Below are 20,684 nucleotides of genomic sequence, written 5' to 3'. Positions count from 1 at the left end.
AACTGAGCATCAAAGCATCAGCACTTCCCTGAAAACATAAAGAGGGTTTGAGACCTTGGGTAAAGCTACTTACAATGACAGCTTTTATCAATTTAACGCAAAACAGCACAGGCAAAGCAGTCGAGCTGCTCCACATAGTTCCTTCAGTTCACAACTTTACGCTTGTGCCTGGGGAAGCCTGGGCAAACCGAGCTTTCCAAACCTGCCCCATCTGACCCCATCAACAGGAAGGAGCTCTCGCTATCATCAAAGCTAATAATTCTGCACCTTGACACATCCCAAACAGAGGTGGCACAGCCTCAGGCAGGGCCTGACCCGGCAAACCCTGCTGCAAGCACAGCTGGGATCGGAGCAAGCAGGCGCTGCTGCCACGGGGGACAGGGGGTCCCCGCAGAGCCACGGCTGCACGGCCACCGTTCCCGCACCCAGCTGGCACGGGGCACTGTGCAGCAGCAACAGGGCTGGTATGCAATCCCCGCCAGACACAAAATTTGAGTGCAGTTGCTGGAAAAACCTAAGTGACTTGTTTTCAGAAAAGGGCTCTCTCTGTTAGGCCAAGTGCTTTCCCCTGCTTGCTGATGCTCTAGGGTAGAGCTGAGCAGTGTTTGCCTCCACAGAGATGCAGAAACCTATGGAATAAATAAGTGAAAAACTCAGATTTTCACACAGCTGCATGATGCCAGCACCACCTAGGGCTCTCATCGCTGTCTAAGGACCATGGTTTAAGCGTAGCTGACCCAAAGATAGGAGCATGTCAAATGCCTGCTGCAGCTCCCTCCGTGCACGGTGGCACTGCCCTTCTGCATCCCTCTGGACAGAGGGACCAAGACACGGGCAAGGGGAGGGTTTGCTCAGCATCCCACCAAGTGTGGGCTGGCCTCAGCAAGGTATATTTTTAAAAGCTGATCTGCACTCCAACAGCAGCTCCCTGTGCTGAGCCAGCTCTATAAATAGCAGACCACCACCTACGGGCACATACATGCCTCGTCCCTGGCACAGGGGACGTCACACTGCTCCTTTTTCCCAGCAAAAGGAGCACCTGTGGGATTTGTAAGGATTTTTATCAAGAGCTTTAAATAACTCCCACAAAGAGAGCAAGCACACTCTTTCCGCTTTTCATGCTTGAAAAAGGATTTCCAGACTAAAGAAAGGGAAGGTCCCAGGATGCCAAGAGCTGTGACAGACTTTGCCGCATCCGCAGGCGTGCAGAAACAGGCACCCACCGTTTTTTCCTACCCTTTCACTGCCATAGCGAGGGCGGCAGAACAGCACATCCATGACGCCACCTTCCTGGGCTGCAGACAAGCAGGAACCCGTCTTCATCAGACACCGGGACAAAGACCAGGGACCACACCTGAGAGAGGAGCGGCTTTAGCACCAGCTGCTCCTTCCATAGCACAGATCTTCCCCCTCGTTCTAAAGCGCTTTGCAAGCTACTGACATGGAGTTTTATTGCTGCTTCTGGGTAACAGCATCCTCTCTCTTCAGGTCTTCACATATTGAAATCATCCCAGGAACAGCATGAACAAAGCAGACCCTCAGCAAATACCCTGCAACGGAACCAAAAGTGGGAAAGGATCAGAACAAAGCTACAGGAAGGGATGAAGCAGCAGCTTTTCCACAAGAGCACTTGGTGTAACATTTTTTTCTTATTAAAAAAGCAGAATTGTGGGAGGAGCAGCTTCCTTCACCTTATTATTACCTACAGATATTTCAAGTATGTGCACTAGTTCCAGGAACGGTTTTATACAGGTATTTCACAAGAACACAACACGTTAAGATTACTCCATGTCAGAAACAGGTCCTGAGGAAAAAAAACACAAACAAAAACCACACAGTGCAAGGAAATACCGTCTCAGTCAATGACACCACAACTCACCATGATTTCCGATCCAGAACACTTTGTTACACAGCGAGCAGTGCAAGTCGCTGCAAGCGGTCAGCCCTCTCCTCTCCTTCCCCCACTCACCCAAGTCAAACAGGCTCAGGGACCCCTGACTCATTTCTAGCTACAGGCACATCACAGATTACAAATGTGCAAGTGTAAAAAGGAACAGCAAGGCATCAGAGCTCTGTTTGAAGCACACAGCACACTATAACAGAAAACTTGTTTTCTGAAACACATATGCACCGATTCATATACTGGTTCGCTTTAACCAAGTCAGCTACCAGCAACTTTACCAGGTAAGTAACAATCATCTGATACATGGTCTCAAGTTGTTCGAGTTTTGAGTTCAAAGCTTCAGCAGTAACGGACACAATCCCAAAGTGGGAGACTAAAAGCATCCCCAGTTCTTACATTGAGCCACAGCAACTTTAAAACACTTTTTTGCATTTCCAACAGCCAGGCTAAAAACTGTAAACTCTCAGCAAAATACAAAACTGCAGCTTTCCTGATGACTTCAGATGAACACATCTCAGCACACAGGAGGAAGACATTTAGGGTAACAACTAACAGAAGCACAAACACCTTCCCAACCGTTCGATAGCATCCACTTGTTGCATTAAGGCCCCAAGAGGCTGCATTTGGCTTTGCCACTTTGCCTGACTGCAAGTCATGTTTTTTAGGAGCAGCAGTCCAACCCACCCGAGATACGAGCGACAGACACATTTTTCATTTTAGGAGCTAATTCCTAGCAAAGTCTGCAGCTTAGAAGACACAGTATTTCTAAAGCTTTTCCCTTGAAGGAGACACAACAGCCAGCACTTACAGTACCACACAATCTAAGCAGCACTATTCTGCTTGGCACCAGGCAAAAATTAAGAGTTACAAGCTCATTCCACATTCAATGTTTATTTATTCGTAATACAAATAGAAACGTGTGCCCAAATCTCGCCTTAAAAGTTCTACCCAGATTGTTTAAAAAAAACCTACAGAACATTCTTTCATCATCTGACAGTTAAAAAGCTGCATTTCAAATAAACAGTTTTCAGTAGCCTGTCAAAACAAGTGACATTTTACTGTCGGAGTATCTGCAACTTCTACCAAGGAGAAGTACTTTCTCAAGCAACAGCGTTAGTGTACAATCAGTTGCTTATCATAAAAGATCTTCTGGTAGGACAATTTTTTAAAAATCAGTTTTAATAAGAGATTTTCATCATGAAAGGAGTAAAAATCACGAAAAATCCTCAAGTCCAATTCAGGGAGGCACAGACTCCACGCTTATTGGAAAAGCCAGTTTCAAGCAGTTTCAAGGAAGACTCTCTTTGGCGACAGAGTACTCCATTAGGAAGATACAGCATTTGGAATCCAAGAGTGCAGTTTTACATACTTTTGAGTCAAAAAGGTGCATGTTGATCATTGAAACAACAAAAAACAAGTTAAAAGCATTTTGAAATGTTGGGACACACACAAACACAAATACCCTATAAATTTTCTAGGTATCCATGCATGATCTTTATATATGAGCAACTTAGCTACATAAAAAGAAACCATGACTCCAGTTCATTTCAGTCAAGGTGCAAGTTCCTTTTTCAAAAGTTATTCAATACTTACTGTAGTAGTGTAAATGAAGAGCTTGATATTTCGACTACTATTAGATGAACGTATCATACTGAATTTAAACCTGTATTTCCTAACAGAGCATTCCATACATCTGTAGCTGTTTGTAACTGCTGCTCAAAATTTAATTAAAAAAAAAATAAAATTTTTAACGTTACCAACATCTTCAGCATTAACTGAAAGGCATAAAAAGATGGTGAGGTATGAGAGCAATGGATTGCTCTGTATGTCGAGACTTCACTTTTAACCAGCTACCGCATTGATTTCCAACTGTTCTTACCTCGCTCCAAGAAGTTTTAAAATTTGCAAAGCTACCACCTCAGTAGCACAGTGACATGGCTTTTCAGAGGTGCCTTTAAATAACTACCTAAAAAGTGGAGATGCGTACTGGAAACAAAACATTCTGCACAAGTTCCATCGGGATTCTTCTCACTTTGTTTAGAAAAACCAAGAGATAAAGAAGTAATTCTTTTAATTAAAATAAATGACCAAAATCTCAAACATCAGACTTTACTACAGGAAAATTAAGTGGCTTTTTCCCGGCCCCCCACCCCCACCTCGCCCCACCCCAAGAGCTGCACGAGAACTGAGGCTGCAGACTGAATCCAGAGGAACCCAAACACAAAAGAATAGAGAAAACCAACTTCATGTATACATATGTATTCTGCTGTCTGCAACTGATGTCATCCCATGATAGCACCACCAACGAAAGACTTTATGTAGCCTAGTGAAACTTCACAAATTCTTCCAGAGTTCTGGGGATCTGGTTTTGGTAGCTGATGTTATAGATCCGTACTGCTCGGGCAGCCAGGCACTTGAGACTCAGCTTCATTTGAGTTTTAAGGAGTATTTCAGACACCCCTGTTGTACTTTTATCAAGAGGGGTCTTCTTCTGCTTATTCGTCATGTCTGTATGAGCACCAGCCTCCACCAGGCTAATGATGATGGAATGCAATGTCAAGAAGTCACTGATGGGCCTGTGGTATTGGACAATGATGTGGAGCGGACTATTCCCTTCGTTGTCCACAGCGTTCACGTCAGCACCACAATCTAGCAAAAGTTTTGTGACAAGTGCGTTTGGAAAGCTGCAGACATCATTCGTGTGGAAGTCATCAACTGGTGTGCTGGAATTGACAGCATGATGCAGCAAACTAGAGCCGTCCCGAGTTCTGGGATCGAGGTGAATCAAGTTATAAATCTGTTTGTTGATTCGCGACTGATCCTCTTCACTGCACTGGGTCTTGGTAGAGATGCAGACTAAGTAGAGAAAGGTAAAAATGTTGCATTCGTAGTTGTCCATGGCTGTGTGGATGTCAGAGTCTTGGGTGGTTTTGATCCGGGACATGCCTTGTTCTATTTCCAAGACACTGCACCTCAGAACGCTCTCGATGTCCTTGGCTTTAACAGGCTCGTTTAGGTGTATCATCTGAGAAAAGACTTGAGCAAACCTTAGGAGGTCCTTATGAGTGTTCCTGTTGCCTTTTTGCCTTAGATGCAACGCATGCAGCCATAGCTTGATACACTGCTCAAACTCCATGTTATCTGCATATACAGCCCCACGGTAAATAATGGGGTGAGAAACATCAATATTGTCCGAGCCCAGAATTCTTTCCCGCACAATGAGGCCTTCCATGTGAAGGGCATCTCTGTCCTGCCTAATAGACTCTAATTCCTGAGGAGTCCTGCATTCAGTCCTGTTTCCATAAGCTTCAATTTGTGGAAGAACTTCTTTTTCAATTATATTCTCGCTGTCTCGGTACCTCTCCAGCATCGCTAAATATAAATAGTGGTAAGTCTTCATTATATCATAGTTTTCTCTGTCATTTGCAAATGAGGCACCCAGAAGTTCCAGAGCTTCAATCCGGCTTCTCCTATCACAGTCGGCGTGAGCAAGCAGCAGCTCTACAACGTCAGCTTTGCAGCTCTCAGCAGCGACTTTCAGCGGAGTCATCCCATGGCCGTTGACCATCATCGCCGCCTTCCACTTAACCAGCTCCCTCACTATTTCCAAGTGACCGGCTTCGGCCGCGAAGTGCAACGCCGTGGCACCACAGTGGGCTTTGGCGTTGGGATCCGCATGCTGCTCGAGTAGGTACCTCACCACGTCTGTGTGGCCTTTGTAAGCTGCAATCATAAGGCAAGTGTTGTCGTACTTGTTGGCGATGCTGATGTTGGCATTGTTTTCTACCAGGTATTTCACAATGTCCAGTCTGCCATCGAAACACGCAGCCCTCAGGGGAGTCGAATTGGTGACTGTCGTGTGATTCACGTTGGCGCCGTGACTCACCAGCAATTTGACTACTTCAAAGTGGCCGGCTCCTGCTGCACACCAGAGAGCTGTGGCTCCATCAATGACAAAGCTGAAAAAGTAAAGACAAAAAGAAGTGGTTAGACTGACGCCTTTTGAAAAGCGTCTTTTACAGTCGGCCCAGCAGTATGCAACAGGCACATACATACCCAGCCATTAAAAGCTATTTTATAGCCATCCTATTTTTGTACTTGAAGGAACTTACCAGGATAGGCAAGGTAAAAGAATGACAGACTTATCAAGCACACAGACCTCCCAAAGGAAGAAGTGTTGGAAGTTGAAACTTCAAAGCAGCCTGGGGATTTAGCCAGATTTTGCACTAGTACTGCCTGGGCTGCTTTGAAAATCCTACCTGCAGGCTCCAGCCCTCAGCCCACAGGGGTCTCAGGAAGAACAGTTAGGAGAATTACTGCTGCTTTGTTTCTGCTGTGCAGAAACCGGCACATTAAAGGAAGAGAGAAAACTTAAAAATTGACATATTGATACAAAAAGAAAACCAACAAACTCTGACATGAATAACAGCATAGCTATGCAATACACCGACCCCGGCGGCAAAGCTAGCTTAAGAATTTCCTACCACTTCACTTGTTCTCTCTCCCCCAAGCTGCAAAATTGCCGCCGCTTCCGCTGCACCAATATTTTGTATTCGAGAGACCACACCGTAAACCAGACCAGCAGTCTAGTTACACAGATGGAACTCCAGGAATAAAATAAAATTTTAAAAAGCAGAAGTTGTTCTGCCCCGGACTGTTTCAGAGATCTGTTTTACATCATGGCTTTGTAGACAGCCTGCTGGCACGCGTAAATGAGGGGACAGTTAACTTTAGCAAAGCGTCACAGTTTCTTAAGCTGTTTTCATTTCCAAATTCAGCACATTGTGTAACTACAAAGATAAAGGCTGATGTCCTCTCCATTTCCCCAATTTCTGAAGTAGCACTTAAATGTAGAAAGAGGCGGCATTCGCACCACAGTTAATACGCGCTCAAAGCACACTCAATCACAGAGGAGGGGCAAATACCTTACTTCTGTATGTCCAAACAGTCACATTTCCCAAAGTTAAGATAGCGTAAGGCACCAACTTAATTTTAACAGTGATTTTTACCCTTTTGTGAAGCTCTCACATAGCTCAACAGGAACAGTTGTGTGGCCGTTTGTAAATCCAACACCTCTAGACAACACTTCAGAGGCTGCTCAAGCGCTCTGGCGCACAGGGATGATTACACCTCTATTCACAGTAAGAAGATCCTCAATTTCTAAATAGTCGCATTAAAATCCTTTTATATTAAAACAGAAGGAAAGTCAGGGCAGAGGATTTGTTCAGGAACACGAGATAATTTATTGGTGCACTACAAGTATATATTTACAAGGCAAAAGCCTGGAGGCCAAAGAAGAGTTGCTGTGTGCCACCTTATCTCAAGAAGAATGACAATAATGCAGGGATCACATGCTTTCCTCTCTCCTCAGCAGGCCGTGACTCCCACTGTGCCCATTGTGTCTCAGACAACATCTCCTTTAATCTGTACCAGGCAGAGGCTCTGGCAAGCAGATCCCATCCCATCAAGGCTCAGCATGAGAAATGAGAAAATTCAGCAGCAGCAGAGAGGGACTGACAGCCCTTCCCATGGCTTTCTGTCAACAGAGGCCTTGCCTTTAAGTGAATTTGGGACAGACCTCACCCTAGGCATTCTCAACCAGTTTTTTGTTTGTAAAAAAAAAAAAAGGGCTGGAAGAGAAGAGGAAGAAAGACAAAAACCGAAAGCACAATGAAGTCAGTTCCTCCCCCTCATTCAGCATGTAAGAACCAAGCCAGTCTTTCCCTGGGCCAGGTAGAGCTGCACAGGCATAACTCCAACTCATCAAGTAGGAGACAGATGAAAGATATCAGCGGGGACCCATTACGATCCCTCTCACTCAGTATCTGATGTGAGTTCTCCTCCTGTGCAAGCTACCTGCAAAACCTGAAGTTGTTGAGAAGACCAATCTACCTTCAGGATTAGTCAGCCTTACGTTTAAGATTGACATACAGGCAAGAACTCAATGAGCACTATAGGAGATTTTAAAAACAACATTCCTCCTTCATTCTGCCACGGCAGCATGCTGCCCAGGGACCTGGACATCACCGCCAGGCTTCTCCCCAAATTGCAGCACCAGCACCATGGCCCCAGCTGAGGGCCTGGCACCCTCCTCCCTCCCTTACCATCCTAAAATGTCACATTTCACTCCCGCCCATCCCATACGTTGGCCTCCAGCAGCGAGGAAGGGATTTTCCTCAGGATATCTGGGCTGGACACTGACAAACCCTCAGTCTGAGTACACAAAGGCCGGACTCCTGGAGTGCAGGTACCACCCTACCCTGACCACTGCCTGCGGTCACCCCTGGCAGTGAGCGATGTCACAGAAAAGGCCATTCTGGGCACCGCAGGAGGACAGGGGGTGACCTGCTCACCAGGTGGACACTCGACAAGGAGCTCTGGAGGTTGCAGCAAATGCTGTTCTATCCGCAGTTTTAGGTGGGGGATCTCGGAAGGGCAAAGGCATTTACGACTCATAAAGCATCTGGTGGGGGATCCCAAACAGCAAAGGCATTTTTATAGCCAATAAAGCAACGTTCCCAGCAGCGGCTGAGGTAGCGGCGTGGTGCCGAGCCCCTGCGCCGTGCTGGTACCGACACCCATTTCTTGGCGAGATGGCGGCGGGCAGCAGGGAGCTCTACGTACCCGTCGAAGCGGACCGTGCCGGTCTGCTGGGTCTGCACGCGGTAGTGCTCCAGGAGCAGGCGGACCACCTTGGTGTGGCCGTTGCGGGCGGCGATGATGAGCGGCGTGGATCGCTGCCCGCCGTGCTGGCTGACGTAGCCCAGCAGGTACTTGATGTCGCTCTCGGAGCGGTTGAGGAGCAGCGCGGCCAGGGTCAGCACTCGCCCCTCGCTCGCCGCCTTGTACACGTACCCGGCCAGGCCCTCCATCGCTGCCTCCTCTTCCTCCCGGCTGCGGCCCCGACGACCGGGCCGGCCCTGCTCGGGCCTACCGGCCTGCCCCGCCGCCGGGGCGGCCTCTCCCTCCGCCTCCTCCTCCGTCCTGCCTCGGTGTCCGGCGTGGGGCACATGCGGCCCCCGCGGGGCCAGCCGCCCCCCGGCCCGGGCCAGCCCCCGCGGGCCAGCGGCGAGACGAGGCAGCCCCAGCGCCCGCCGCCGCCTCACCCGCCCCCGCCGCCCGCCCCGGGCCCGCGGCCCATCCCCGGGCGCCGCCGCGGCGGGGACGCGAACCCGCGGCGCGGCCCCCGGCCCCGCCCCACGGAGAGCCGCGGAGAGCGGCCAGGCAGGGAGCGGGTCCCGGCGCTGCTCCGCCGGCCGCAGAGGGCCGCGCCGGCCGCGGGGCACCGCTACGGGCCGCGGGAAGGGCCCTGCCGGGAGCTGGCGGGCACGGCCGCCCGCCGCCGCTCCGCCCCCGCCGCCCGCTCCGGAAGCGAAAGCGGAAGCGCCGCGCCCTTTCCCCGCTCCCCCCCGGCAACCGGCGGCAGCGCACGGACGTTCCGGGCTGCGGGCGGCACAGGGCGCTCCTCGGGTGGCTGCGCTGGGCCCGGCCCCCCCGCGCTCTGCTGCCGCTTGGCTGGGTCCAGCCGGGCTGTTGGGTCTGGCTCAGCAAGGGTCGGTTGGGCTGGGCTGGGTACGGCAAGGCTGGGGGGGTTGGACTGGGGTGGGCTGGGTACGGCAAGGCTGGGTGGGTTGGGTTGGGGTGGGCTGGGTACGGCAAGGATGGGTGGGTTGGGTTGGGCTGGGCTGGGTACGGCAAGGCTGGGTGGGTTGGGTTGGGGTGGGCTGGGTACGGCAAGGCTGGGTGGGTTGGGTTGGGGTGGGCTGGGTACGGCAAGGATGGGTGGGTTGGACTGGGGTGGGCTGGGTACGGCAAGGATGGGTGGGTTGGGTTGGGGTGGGCTGGGTACGGCAAGGATGGGTGGGTTGGACTGGGGTGGGCTGGGTACGGCAAGGATGGGTGGGTTGGGTTGGGGTGGGCTGGGTACGGCAAGGATGGGTGGGTTGGACTGGGGTGGGCTGGGTACGGCAAGGCTGGGTGGGTTGGGTTGGGGTGGGCTGGGTACGGCAAGGCTGGGTGGGTTGGACTGGGGTGGGCTGGGTACGGCGAGGATGGGTGGGTTGGACTGGGGTGGGCTGGGTACGGCGAGGATGGGTGGGTTGGACTGGGGTGGGCTGGGTACGGCAAGGCGGGTTGGTTGGATTGGGGTGGGTTCAGCAAGGATGGGTTGGTTGGATTTGCTTGGATTCAGCAAGGATGGGTTGGTTGGATTTGCTTGGATTCAGCAAGGATGGGTTGGTTGGGTTGGGTTGCATTGGGCTGTGTTCAGCAAGGAGGGTTGGTTGGATTGGGTTCAGTGAGGATGGGTTGGTTGGATTCAGTTGGATTCTGCAAGGATGGGTTGGTTGGTTCGGTTGGGTTGGGTTCAGTTGGCTTGGATTGGGGCAGGTTTGGGTCAGTTGGATTGGGTGGGTTCGATTGGGCTGGGTTAGGTTTGGTTGGGGTGGGTCTGGGTCAATTGGATGGGTTTGGTTGGATTGGGTTGGGCTGGGTTCAGCAAGGATGGGTTGGTTGGATTAGGTTGGATTAGGTTGGATTGGGTTGGGGCAGGTCTGGTTCAGTTGGATTGGGTGGGTTGGATTGGGTTGGGTTAGGCTGGGTTGGCTTGGGTTGGGTTTTGTTTGGTTCAGTTTGCTGTTGTTTTTTTTTAAAGAAGGCACCAGCAGCTTTCATCACCTCAGCCATGACTCCACCCCAACAAGCCTGCCATGCCCAGTCACAGCACGTGCAGGAGCTTCATCCTCAGTTTCAGGGACACCATTAGCAGCCTCTCGGCATATCAGCTTAACAAAGAGCTAATTGCCACCCACCTGCTTGGCCGCCTCTCCTTTCCGCAGCACAGATCATCTCCCAGAGACCTTCAGGAGGTGCCCCACGCTGTGACCAGTTACATGAGACCAATAAAGGCTGCAGTGAGTAAGATGATACACAGCCTGTGCCGCTCTCTGTTGTGTGCCGCTGCTTTCAAGGGGATCCGGTATCAGCCGTATTAATAGTTAATTTAAAATCATGCAACTGGAGCTGCAGCTCTTTGTGGAAACTTCTGTGCGGGCCGGGCCGTGCATTATGTATGGGAGCAGCGGCCTGGCTGCGTGGCCGGCGTTGCCGAAAGGAGCTCGGGAGAGGCGAGGAGGAAGCGAATCAGGCTGCGGTCAGCGCTGCAGTGTCCAGTCAAGGAGGATCAGCTTTTAGCAGCCACATACGCGTGTAAGGTACAGCATGACATGCAGGGTTCATGGTAAGTTTAAGTGGAACCTGTCTCCATTACCTCAACAATCTCCTCCACTCTTCAAGGATTTATTTTTTTTTTCAATGAGCACTGCCTGGGTGTCGCTCGTGTTCCCTCGTGGATTAGCATGAACAGCGCAGGGAGGGTCCCTTGAGGGACTTACCAGGGTTGCCACCATCCCTCCTGGCAGCACCACCGAGGTCTCCGTTCTGCAGCTTCTCGGAGCCTCGGCAGCTTTGGTGGGTCTGGCTCACCGTGGCGTGGACCATGCTTCCCCGGTGGAGAGCTGTGGCGCAGCTCTACATGATTATCCCCGGTGACCATCTCAAGGACATGGCTGCGCACAGCCGAGGAAGGAGAGACACAAACGTGGTGGTGTAGTTACTGCAGAGCTCCCAGTAGCTGATCCTGAGGGTCCCTGAGCACCTGCGAACCCTGAGCCCCCCCCGGTGCCCACAGCAGCCCCCCAGGAGCAGGGGCAGAGGCCGAGGGGTTTCATGAGTCCATGGGACACCTGCTTCCCCTGGCCACGACGCATGTTTCACCCCGTGGGGCGCGCCGCCTGTTTCACATGCAGGTGCATCTCCCGATTTAGACCCCAAACTACCGCTGCCAGGGGTGCAAATTAAGACCCGTGGGTGCAAATCCTTCCCTGCCTCACACTCCTACTGCCCGTGAGTCATCCCGACCCAAGGGTGTTTATCTGGGCAACATGGGGGAGAGGGAACAGGGCATGGCATCCGTGCCTCCTGGCTTCCCGCAGTGACGATGCCTGCGTGCTTGGCCACGCGGCGCCGAAGGCAGGTGGTCTCGTCGCAGGGTAGCGGAGGTGTGACCCGCCACGTGGAGCCGCACGGAGCAGTCTGCCCGTGGCGGGGAGGCAGAGCTGCGCCCGACGCTTCGTTTCCACAGACCCTCGGGCTTCAAAGGGCACAGCGAGCGCAGGATGGGTGCTCCCTGCCCCCTGCCACGCTCTGCCCGCCGCCGAACCCCTGTTCCTGGCCAGGTGGGGATGTGGTGCTGGCTGCACGTGGGGGCCAAAGGCTCGTCAGCTACAGAGCAATTAGGAAGTTAAATACATCCTGGAGTTAAATACGTCCTGGAGTTAAATGTGGTCCTGCTCCTTTGCCTCCCCGTGTGAAACAGCAAGGATGGTGGCTCCTGCTGGGGGGGGCAGGGAGGCAAAACGAGCCGCTTGGATTTGGCATGGGGAGGGGAGGCTGGGCTTGGCTGAGCCAGGCTGGGCTGAACCGGGCCAGACTGAACTGGACCGGGCTGGGCTGGGCCAGGCTGGACTGGGCTGGGCTGAACTGGGTGGGCTGGGTTGAGCTAGGCTGGGCTGAACTGGGCCGAACCAGCCAGGGCTGAACTGGGCCAAGCCGGGCTTGGTTGAGCTGGGCTGAGCCCAGGCCGGGCTGAGCAGGGCCGAACCGAGCTGGGCCGTGCCGGGCCGGGCCGAGCCGTGCCGCGGTGGATGGGCTGTGCCGAGCCGGGCTGCCCCGCCCCGCGCTCCCCGCCCCGCCCGGGGCGGTCCCCAGGCCACTGGTCGCGCAGCCGCTGCTCGTCCCCCGGCGCCGAGGCGGGGCCCTGGCGGAGCCGCGCGGTGCCGGGCCGGGCCGAGCCGAGCCGAGCCGGGCCGGGCCGGGCGGGCACATGCAGGGCACGGCGCGGCGGCGGCCCTTCCCGGTGGCGGCCCCGGGCTCCCCCCAGCCCGCCGGGCCGCTCTACCCGGGCAGGTGAGCGGCGGGGCCGGGGGCGGCGGCGGGGGGGCACGGGAACGGGAACCCCCTCTCCCCCCGTTCCCCGGGGGTCCCCAGCCCATCCCGCCCCCCGGCTCGCCCTGCCCCGGGCTTCCCCAGCCCCATCCCGGGTGCTGCCCCCACCATCCCGGGTGCTGCGGTTGTCCGGGCTGTCCCGGAGGGTCGGGGTCCCCAGGCCCCGTGTAGGGTCCCCCCGCTCGGCCACGGCACCAGCCGCTGCAGCCTTGTCCCGGGCATCCTCGTCCTGGCTTACCTGGGTTACCCCAGCTGGTCCAGGGTCTGACAGCCTCTTCCCGGAGCCGCTGCTCTCCAGGGCACCCGGCTTGTCCCGGGTACCACCATCCTCTTCCTCCATCCATTGGGTTTGGACCGTGGGCTCAGGTAGCACAAGCTCACAGCTGACACCGTGGTGGTCTCGGCACCACGGGAGAGGAGTTGATCCTCTTCTCCCCCGGGGGAGGTGACGGTCCGATGGTGTTGGGAGGGTTATTTGATGGAAAGACTTCAGCTTGGCTGGATCCGGCCTTGCTTTGCAGAGGCAGAGGATCTTGAGAGTGGAAGATGAAGGTGATGGCACATCCAGAGCATCCCTGTGCTTGAGTACCACCGGGCATCAACGCAGTTTTAGCATTCCACAGAAGTGCTATGGGAGTTGAATTTTGCTTTGTCATGCAAAAGTTAAAAATAGTTGCACTTAATTCAGCACTTAAGCTTTTCACCCTGCTTTTGTGCTCGCTCCTCAGCCAGGAGGAGCCTTCTTATGGGGATGTAGCAGATTTCATGAACGAAATTTTGCCTTTCTGTACTACCTCCCCCTCTCCTTGGCCTCTCAACTTTGTTGTTATTCCACCGATCCCAAAGCTCAGAGACATGGTGGCAGCCAGGGAAGCACAGGTTTCGGGTGGGGATGCAGACCTGGGGTCTGCTCCCTGCCTCCTTGGAAGCCTGTTCTATGACCTAAGGCTGACGCTGTCACTTCTGTCATCTGTAGACATGGAGCGGTCAAGAACGAGGACACCTTCAAGACCTCCCCGTTTCACTTTGACCTGTGGTTCTACTTCACTCTGCAGAACTGGGTGCTGGACTTCGGGCGTCCCATCGCGATGGTGAGTGTGGCAGAGGCAGGCCTGCTGCTTTGCTTGCCATCACCTTACTTTGGGTGGAGGACAGGGGGGCAGAGCCGTGGTGGTCCCCTGCAGACCCCATGAACTGTTTTCGACACCCTTGAGGAGCTGTCCTTGAGGACTGCTGCAATGTACTGGTGTAACTGGTACCACGTGTGTTGCTCTAGTTGCTTCTAGGGAAGCTATCTAGGAATTTTTTTTCATGTCATCCACCCCACAACTTTATGTTTTCATAACAAAAGTTACCTGGAGAGGTTCCTGCTGCTCTTCCCCATACCTCACCTCTATCTCTGGAGCTTGGGACTGCTGCTCTCCACGTAGTGCAGGGCAGAAGTGGCCATTACCCTCAAATATGTGTATTGCTGGCATCTGCATGTGGCAGAGGGTTGATGGAGAACCGCTGCTGCAGTACTTCCAAATGCCTTGCTCGCTCGCTTGGCCACACAACTTCATGGCATCGGCTTTGGGCAGCACTGCAGGAGCAAACGGCTGAGGTGTAAATACGCAGCGCCTTTAGCACCCGCTTCCAGATTGCACTTTTAGGGACGCTTGCTGCAAGAAGAGCTGCCCAACTTCGTTACCGACAGCTACGTGAAGTCAAGCTGACAATTAGCAAGCAGCAGCCGTGCAAAGCAAAGATTTTTCTCTCCCTGTCTTTCTGTCAGCGATGGGGCTGTAATTGCAAACTGGGTGGTGAGGATACACTGATGTGCTTTCTTTCTCCCCATCCTCAGATAATCCTACCTTTGGAGTGGTTTCCTCTAAACAAACCAAGCGCCGGCGATTATTTCCACATGGCTTACAATGTTATCACACCGTTTCTTCTGCTAAAGGTAAACCTCGAGGTGCAGGTCTTAGATTTTTTTAATATTGCCGGTTGTGAAAACAGGGCAAACAATACAGTTTTGTAAAGACTGAGTTTGTTAGGAACTTGTTGAACAAATGTTGGTTATTCACAAACTCCTGCAAGTGAGCTGGCCACGCTGTACGTTGGAGGTTTGCAACTCCAGAAAGTTTGTGATGCCACCTTTTAAAAAGCAAGGCAGTGACCATCTCAATACAACTCAATTTCCTGCATATGCAAAGTAAATCGCTTGTCCCTGGAACTCCGGATTCAGGAGTTAGAGCCCTTCTCCCTGGCTGAGCCAAAGTGTATTTTTAAGACAACAGCCGTCCATGACTTAAAAGACCTTATGAGACAGCTGGAACTACAGTAGATTTTCTGAATTGTTCAGGGCTTAATTACACTTGCTCTTCGACATTAGAATTGTATCTTTAGCTTGAATTTATCTTGCTTCAGCTGCCAGCCACTGGATCGTGTGAACCATTTATGAGGTTAAAGACTGTCATATCATTAGAAATCTTCTTATATTAAATACTTAGCAGCCAGAAGATATGAGAAAGCAATTATAAATATATTTTAACCTTCATTAGCTAGAAATTGAATTATGTCCTAAGATGTAAATGATCCTCTCCCTCCTGAGTCAGTCTGGGAGATTCTAAATGCCAGCGTGGCCAAAAAGGAATTTTCAGGATCCAGTCCTTTGGGGGATGTGAAAGCTCCGAACCTCAGTCTGACCCGTCACAGTCTGGCACAGCTGATTTCTGCAGGCTGGATTCTCCTTCAGTTTAAAGTTTGCTATCTTGGACTCCCCTGGCAGCACAGAAGGAAGGGTTGTCCACAGAACACAAAAACATTTGTTTTTCAGGGTGCGTTGCTTTTGCCCAGTGTCCCCTCGAAGGACGTGTCCCACTGTCCTTTTCCATCAGACAAGAGCTCTGCTGAACCTTTTGCTGTCCTCATCCTCTCTGAGTCCTCTGACATTCATACAGCAGTTACAGAGGAAGGGAAAGTTAAGCTTCAAAATTAAATACAAATAAGGAGCTTTTCACTGTTTATGGAAGGCTGCAAAGCTGATTTGGCAGCAGGGAGATGGGAGGTGAAGGTGGCCCCAGCTGATCCTTGGGCTGGGCTGATGCATCCCCCCTGACCTGTGGTTCCCGAGGCGGGCTTGGCATCCCCTCCAAAGCCTGAGCTGGGATTTAAGTCTTTTGAGGTCTTCCCCGCTTTGCAAGCTGAGTGGGGAGCTCCTTTCTGGAGAGATGCTCCTGCTGCGCGTCCCCAGGCAGGCTTGCAAGGGGCTCGCCCCAGGCTCTGAGTAGCACAGGGCTCCCCGCCAGCCTCACGTTCCTGCCTCCACAGACCACGAGATGGTACAGGGAGAGCTCATCACTAAAGCTGGTCTTCAAAAGGTTGCCTCAACTGGTTTTGCTGGCAATTAGGTATTTCTAGGTACAGGTTTAAATGCAGCATCCTCTTTAGAAGCAAATACAGAGAGGTGAGTCCGAGTCCGTTAGGAAGAAAGGAGGAGGGGTGGGGGTGGAAAACCACCTAAACCAAACAGTTCAACAAAAGTCCTTTGAAAAATCATCCAGCAGGGAATTAGGAAGGAGCAAGTAAGTGTCTCTGAGCCCGGGGAGGGAAGCGCCTGGGCTGGGCTGGACGCTGCTGGAGGCTCTCCCTGCCGCTGGAGGGCACAGCCAGCCCTGCAGATCCGCCTGGCCAAGGAACTCGAGGAAGCGGCTGCCTTTCTGTTCCTTATTTATTGCTTTTGATCACATCTGCTGAAATTGCTTTGAGTACTCTCTCAGAAAGTACTGCATCACTGATTTGGTCCAAGCTGCATACTGCATCACTGATTTGGCTCAGGTTAAGGGTGCTGCTTTGCAGAAAGGTTTAAGGAGGGGAAAAAAATGGGGTTTGATTTTGCAACCAGGGATAACGTGTGGGCTCAAACCTGAAAGCCACATAGGCTGGTGGAAACGCATCTGAGATGTGTTCAGGGAAAGTAGCTGCAATCAGGGAAGCTCGGTCCGGTGCAGTTACACCACTGTCCCCAGGGGAACGACTGTGTTTTCCCTGGCAGGGTGCCGGCCATCGCAGGCAGCAGCTCGCGCCCATACGGCCACACAACCTGCAGCTTTCTGCAGGCCTCCTGCTTGTTTTTTTTATGATTTTTTGCAAAGCACCTTGAAGTCAGCGGGGGCAGAATTTGTTGCGTGTCTCTGCTCGTACCTCCTCACTGCTCAAGACATCTCTGTGTTTTTAGCTCATTGAGAGATCCCCCAAGACCTTACCGAGATCAATGGTCTATGTCAGCATCATCATGTTTGTCATGGGAGCCAGCATCCACTTGGTCGGGGACTCCGTAAACCATCGCTTGATTTTCAGTGGCTACCAGCACCATCTATCTGTAAGAGAGAATCCCATCATCAAGAACCTGAAGCCAGAGACACTGGTAAAGAGGCTGTGTTTTATATAAGCACTGAAAAAATATTGCTTGCTCTTATTTAATCGCATCCTGTTCCCTCTGCCCTTTTAAATCTCTTTTCGTTGCATTGCAGATTGATTCCTTTGAGCTGCTGTACTACTACGATGAGTATTTAGGTCACTCGATGTGGTAAGCAATTTACAGTCTGTCTAGTGGTCTCAGAACCTAATACAAGGAAGGGCAGGTCTGATCTGATCATAGTTTGCTATGTAAAAAAAAAATAAAATGCAGCTGATAAGAGCTGGCTGGGGATGGCGTCGTCATAGCCAGTGTGATTACAGTAGATCCCTCCCTTGGAAAACTGCCCGTTCCCCCTGGTTTTGTCTCTGTCTCAGTGATGTTTCTAGGATGTGGCAGTTGTTTGACGGCTCATCTGGTCTCGTCCCTCGACCATTTCCACGGGACAGCCAGGTGAAGAGACAGGTTACCGTGCAGGTCTGAGGGCTCCACAGGCTCCTTGGCTGTCACCACCCACCTTTTTGCTCTTCTGGAGGTTAACCCCAAAACAAACCAACTGTGCCCGGGCTCTCTAGCCCTTTGCTCGCTCATCTCCTTTACCCTGCATCTGTTTAGTGACCGTCCAGTGAGAGGGAAGGGCTGCGTGCATGGCCAGACCAGTGCCTCCCAGTAACAGAGACCGTTTGCCCATGGTAACCTAGGGAGCTCAGTTAGGGTCTGATTTCAGCGCTGTTACCTGAAGCCAACCCTAGAAACACTTGTTGCAGCCAGACAGTGTGCTTCATCAGTGAGGCTGCGCTTGCTGACCCAGGGGCAGGTGATGCTGGTGGTGCCTGTGGGCTCTGGCAGGTCCCAGCAGCACCCTCCTGCCAGCGTGAGCTGGTCCCGCTGCTCTGCCTGCACCAAAGACCCCAGAAAGGACTGTCTGGCCCTTTAGCTGCTGCCAGATAATCCTGAAATTGCTCCAAGTGGAGGGGAATCTCTTCCCCATCAGGCTTTCCTGGTTTATTTGATGGTCCTGGAGCGCTGTGAAGCAAGCAAATCTCATTCTTTTAACTAAAAAAAGGGCTCTGTTAGGTTGTTGAAACCCTGGTCCACACCCTGCTTTCCTGCAGTTCAGCTTTTAACACAACACAGCGCTCTGACACGGCCTCTGACAGCCCAGGCATGTAACAAATGCAATTGTTCAACAGAGCACTTGAGCCCCAGCGTTTGACCTAATCAGCAAACTTGAGCTTTTCCTGCGAGAGCCCCAGAAGTCTCATTATCTGCGGGAGCACTTGGTGCAGCAGGACATACAATAGCCCTGCACCAGGCACCGCCAGCCCTTTGTCGGTCGTATGGATGCAGTGGTAACCTCGTAGCAAGAGCTGTGATGCTGGGAGAGAGGTGACGGCCCTGACTGGCACTGCGGGACCCCGTGGAGCGGCACCCTGCACCCCAGTGACCTGCTGCTTCACCTGCCTGAGCACACGTGGCCGCAGCAGGCTGGGCGGCCTCTGCTGCTGCTCCTTCACCAAATTGATTTACAGGTTTAAGCACAGAAGTTGCCTGCGTGCGTGGTTTGGATGTGGGGGGTGGGGAGGTTAAACACTTTCCAGGGTCACCCCACTGACTGGAGTTGTTTCGCTTTGCAGGTATATCCCTTTTTTCCTGATACTGTTTATATATTTCACCGGCTGCTTCACCCCTGTTGAAGAGGAGAGCAGGATGCCAGTGGCTGCCTTGCTTCTGATGGGGCCCAGCAGCCTTTATTACTGGTGAGTGGCTCCTGCCCGCTCTGGATGGGCGAGGGATGACGAGGGAGTGCCGCAGGCAGCCCTGCAGCATGCAGGCAGGGCTTCTCCATTCCCCAGGGCAGAACTTGCTGCAGCATCTGCTCTGCAAGTCTGGAAGGTCAAATCAAATCGTGTTAAAATTTGCAGCCGCTCTAGCCTTTGCAAGCTGGGACAATTTCAGGGTCACCCATCAGCACTCCTGCCCCTGCCTGGGGTGTTTCTTCAACCACAGCGGGTCATGTTATTGCTGGAGCTCCAGCTTCCAGCCTCCGCGGTGCTTGCTGTCTACCCCCTTCAAAGGCTGCCGTTCGCTGTGTTGTTGGGCAGTTCCTGGCTGATTTTGGAGTGGTCACCTGGTGCCTGCGGTGCATCTGCCTGGTCTCGGCTTGGTGGTGGCAACGGCGATGCTCTTGCCAGTTGTCCAGGCACTTTACACAGAGCCCAGGCCGCCTGCATGATGCTCAGACGCTCAGCTTGCCCTGCGGGTCCAAATAGCCTTTTGAGAGAGGTCTTATTTATTTCCCATTTTCATTAGCCTCATCTTCCCGAACGGTTTCCCTGATGGCAGCCAAACAACTTCTCATTCATCTTCAGAGATGGTGTTCTCTCTTGTCCATGGCTTTGCCCCCTGCTGAGATTGTTTTTATACAGTAAATTAATTTTTGATAGTCAAAATCATCAAGATGATTTGGTCAGTTCCCAGTTATCCCATTGCACTTCCTTTAAATAGATCAGCGTGAATCTCTGCAGTTCGCAGTTCACGTGCTAGCAATTAGGAACCAGGGAGTGCAATTCCTCCTTCCCCCTGCCAGCACCCATTCAGGACCGGCCACTGCCAGATGCAGCACAAGGGCAGCAGTGGATTTTCAGACTAAATGAGCACAACATCCGTGGGTCAGAGCCAGAGTCTGGCTTTGGTTCTGTCGTTCAGCATCCCACCCACAAACTGAGCCCAGCATCTTTCAAATCCCATACTAGGCACGCATTTCTTTACCTGTTCTCTTCAAGAAGCCCGTAGCTCAGTTGTTAAATTGCTGGTAAAAAATGTGAAAACAAATCACAGCTTAAAAGCTGGCAGTAGAAAGCAGCACAGCTTCGTTTGTCTGGATGCAGAGCAGGGAGAAGGGGGAGACACCGACCCCAGGTGAAGCTGGAGGTGCTGGGGGCTGCTGTGGCTCAGTGCTTTCTCCCAGGGGGCACTGACGGGTGGTTTTGCTTTGTAGGTACCTCGTGACGGAGGGTCAGATCTTCATCCTCTACATTTTCACTTTCTTTGCCATGATGGCTTTAGTGATGCACCAGAAACGCAAAGGACTTGTCCTGGACAGCAATGGGCTTTTTCTCTTCTACTCCTTCATCATAACACTGGTCCTCATTGCTCTTTGGGTGGTTTGGCTGTGGAATGACAAAATTCTCAGGAAGAAGTACCCTGGTGTGATCTACATCCCCGAGCCGTGGGCATTTTACACACTGCACATGAACAACCTACATGCAGCAAAGGAAAGTTTATAAGTTTTGATATTTTAGAGTGATTTGAAGAAAAAAAATATCTAGTTTTTCTAATGTAGATGTATTTCAAATAAATTCCTGACCAACACTG

The 20,684-nt window shown here is 52.4% G+C and overlaps 3 protein-coding genes and 1 long non-coding RNA gene across 4 annotated transcripts in view; 3 read left to right on the top strand and 1 right to left on the bottom strand.

Annotated features, from left to right (window-relative positions):
- Positions 1–2,688, top strand: part of ITGA11 (integrin subunit alpha 11) — a 53,207-nt gene extending 50,519 nt beyond the window's left edge. Inside the window, exon 30 of the mRNA XM_056345964.1 lies at positions 1,489–2,688. Coding sequence (XP_056201939.1) covers positions 1,489–1,503 — 15 coding nt within the window. The 3' untranslated portion in view covers positions 1,504–2,688. The remainder of the gene's footprint in view (positions 1–1,488) is intronic.
- Positions 2,689–2,778: 90 nt separating this feature from the next.
- Positions 2,779–9,070, bottom strand: FEM1B (fem-1 homolog B). The gene is made up of 2 exons (XM_056345965.1): positions 8,528–9,070; positions 2,779–5,862 (listed from the first exon to the last, which is right to left on the bottom strand). The coding sequence occupies exons 1-2, from the start codon at positions 8,773–8,775 to the stop codon at positions 4,227–4,229; spliced, it is 1,884 nt and encodes a 627-aa protein (XP_056201940.1). The 5' UTR covers positions 8,776–9,070; the 3' UTR covers positions 2,779–4,226.
- A 253-nt stretch (positions 9,071–9,323) lies between these two features.
- On the top strand, positions 9,324–10,828 carry LOC130152424 (uncharacterized). Its single transcript, XR_008822979.1, has 2 exons — positions 9,324–9,456; positions 10,557–10,828. It is a non-coding gene; the product is annotated as an uncharacterized LOC130152424 (long non-coding RNA).
- A 1,855-nt stretch (positions 10,829–12,683) lies between these two features.
- Positions 12,684–20,684, top strand: CLN6 (CLN6 transmembrane ER protein). The gene is made up of 7 exons (XM_056345966.1): positions 12,684–12,868; positions 13,884–13,998; positions 14,751–14,849; positions 17,127–17,315; positions 17,422–17,477; positions 18,944–19,066; positions 20,308–20,684. Exons 1-7 carry the CDS (start codon positions 12,786–12,788, stop codon positions 20,594–20,596), a joined length of 954 nt encoding a protein of 317 aa, XP_056201941.1. The 5' UTR covers positions 12,684–12,785; the 3' UTR covers positions 20,597–20,684.

Source organism: Falco biarmicus, chromosome 7 (genome assembly GCF_023638135.1).
Source record: "Falco biarmicus isolate bFalBia1 chromosome 7, bFalBia1.pri, whole genome shotgun sequence".
Taxonomy (NCBI): Eukaryota; Metazoa; Chordata; class Aves; order Falconiformes; family Falconidae; genus Falco; species Falco biarmicus.
Note: the sequence above shows the minus strand (reverse complement) of the source record. Positions and strands in the feature narration are given on the sequence as shown.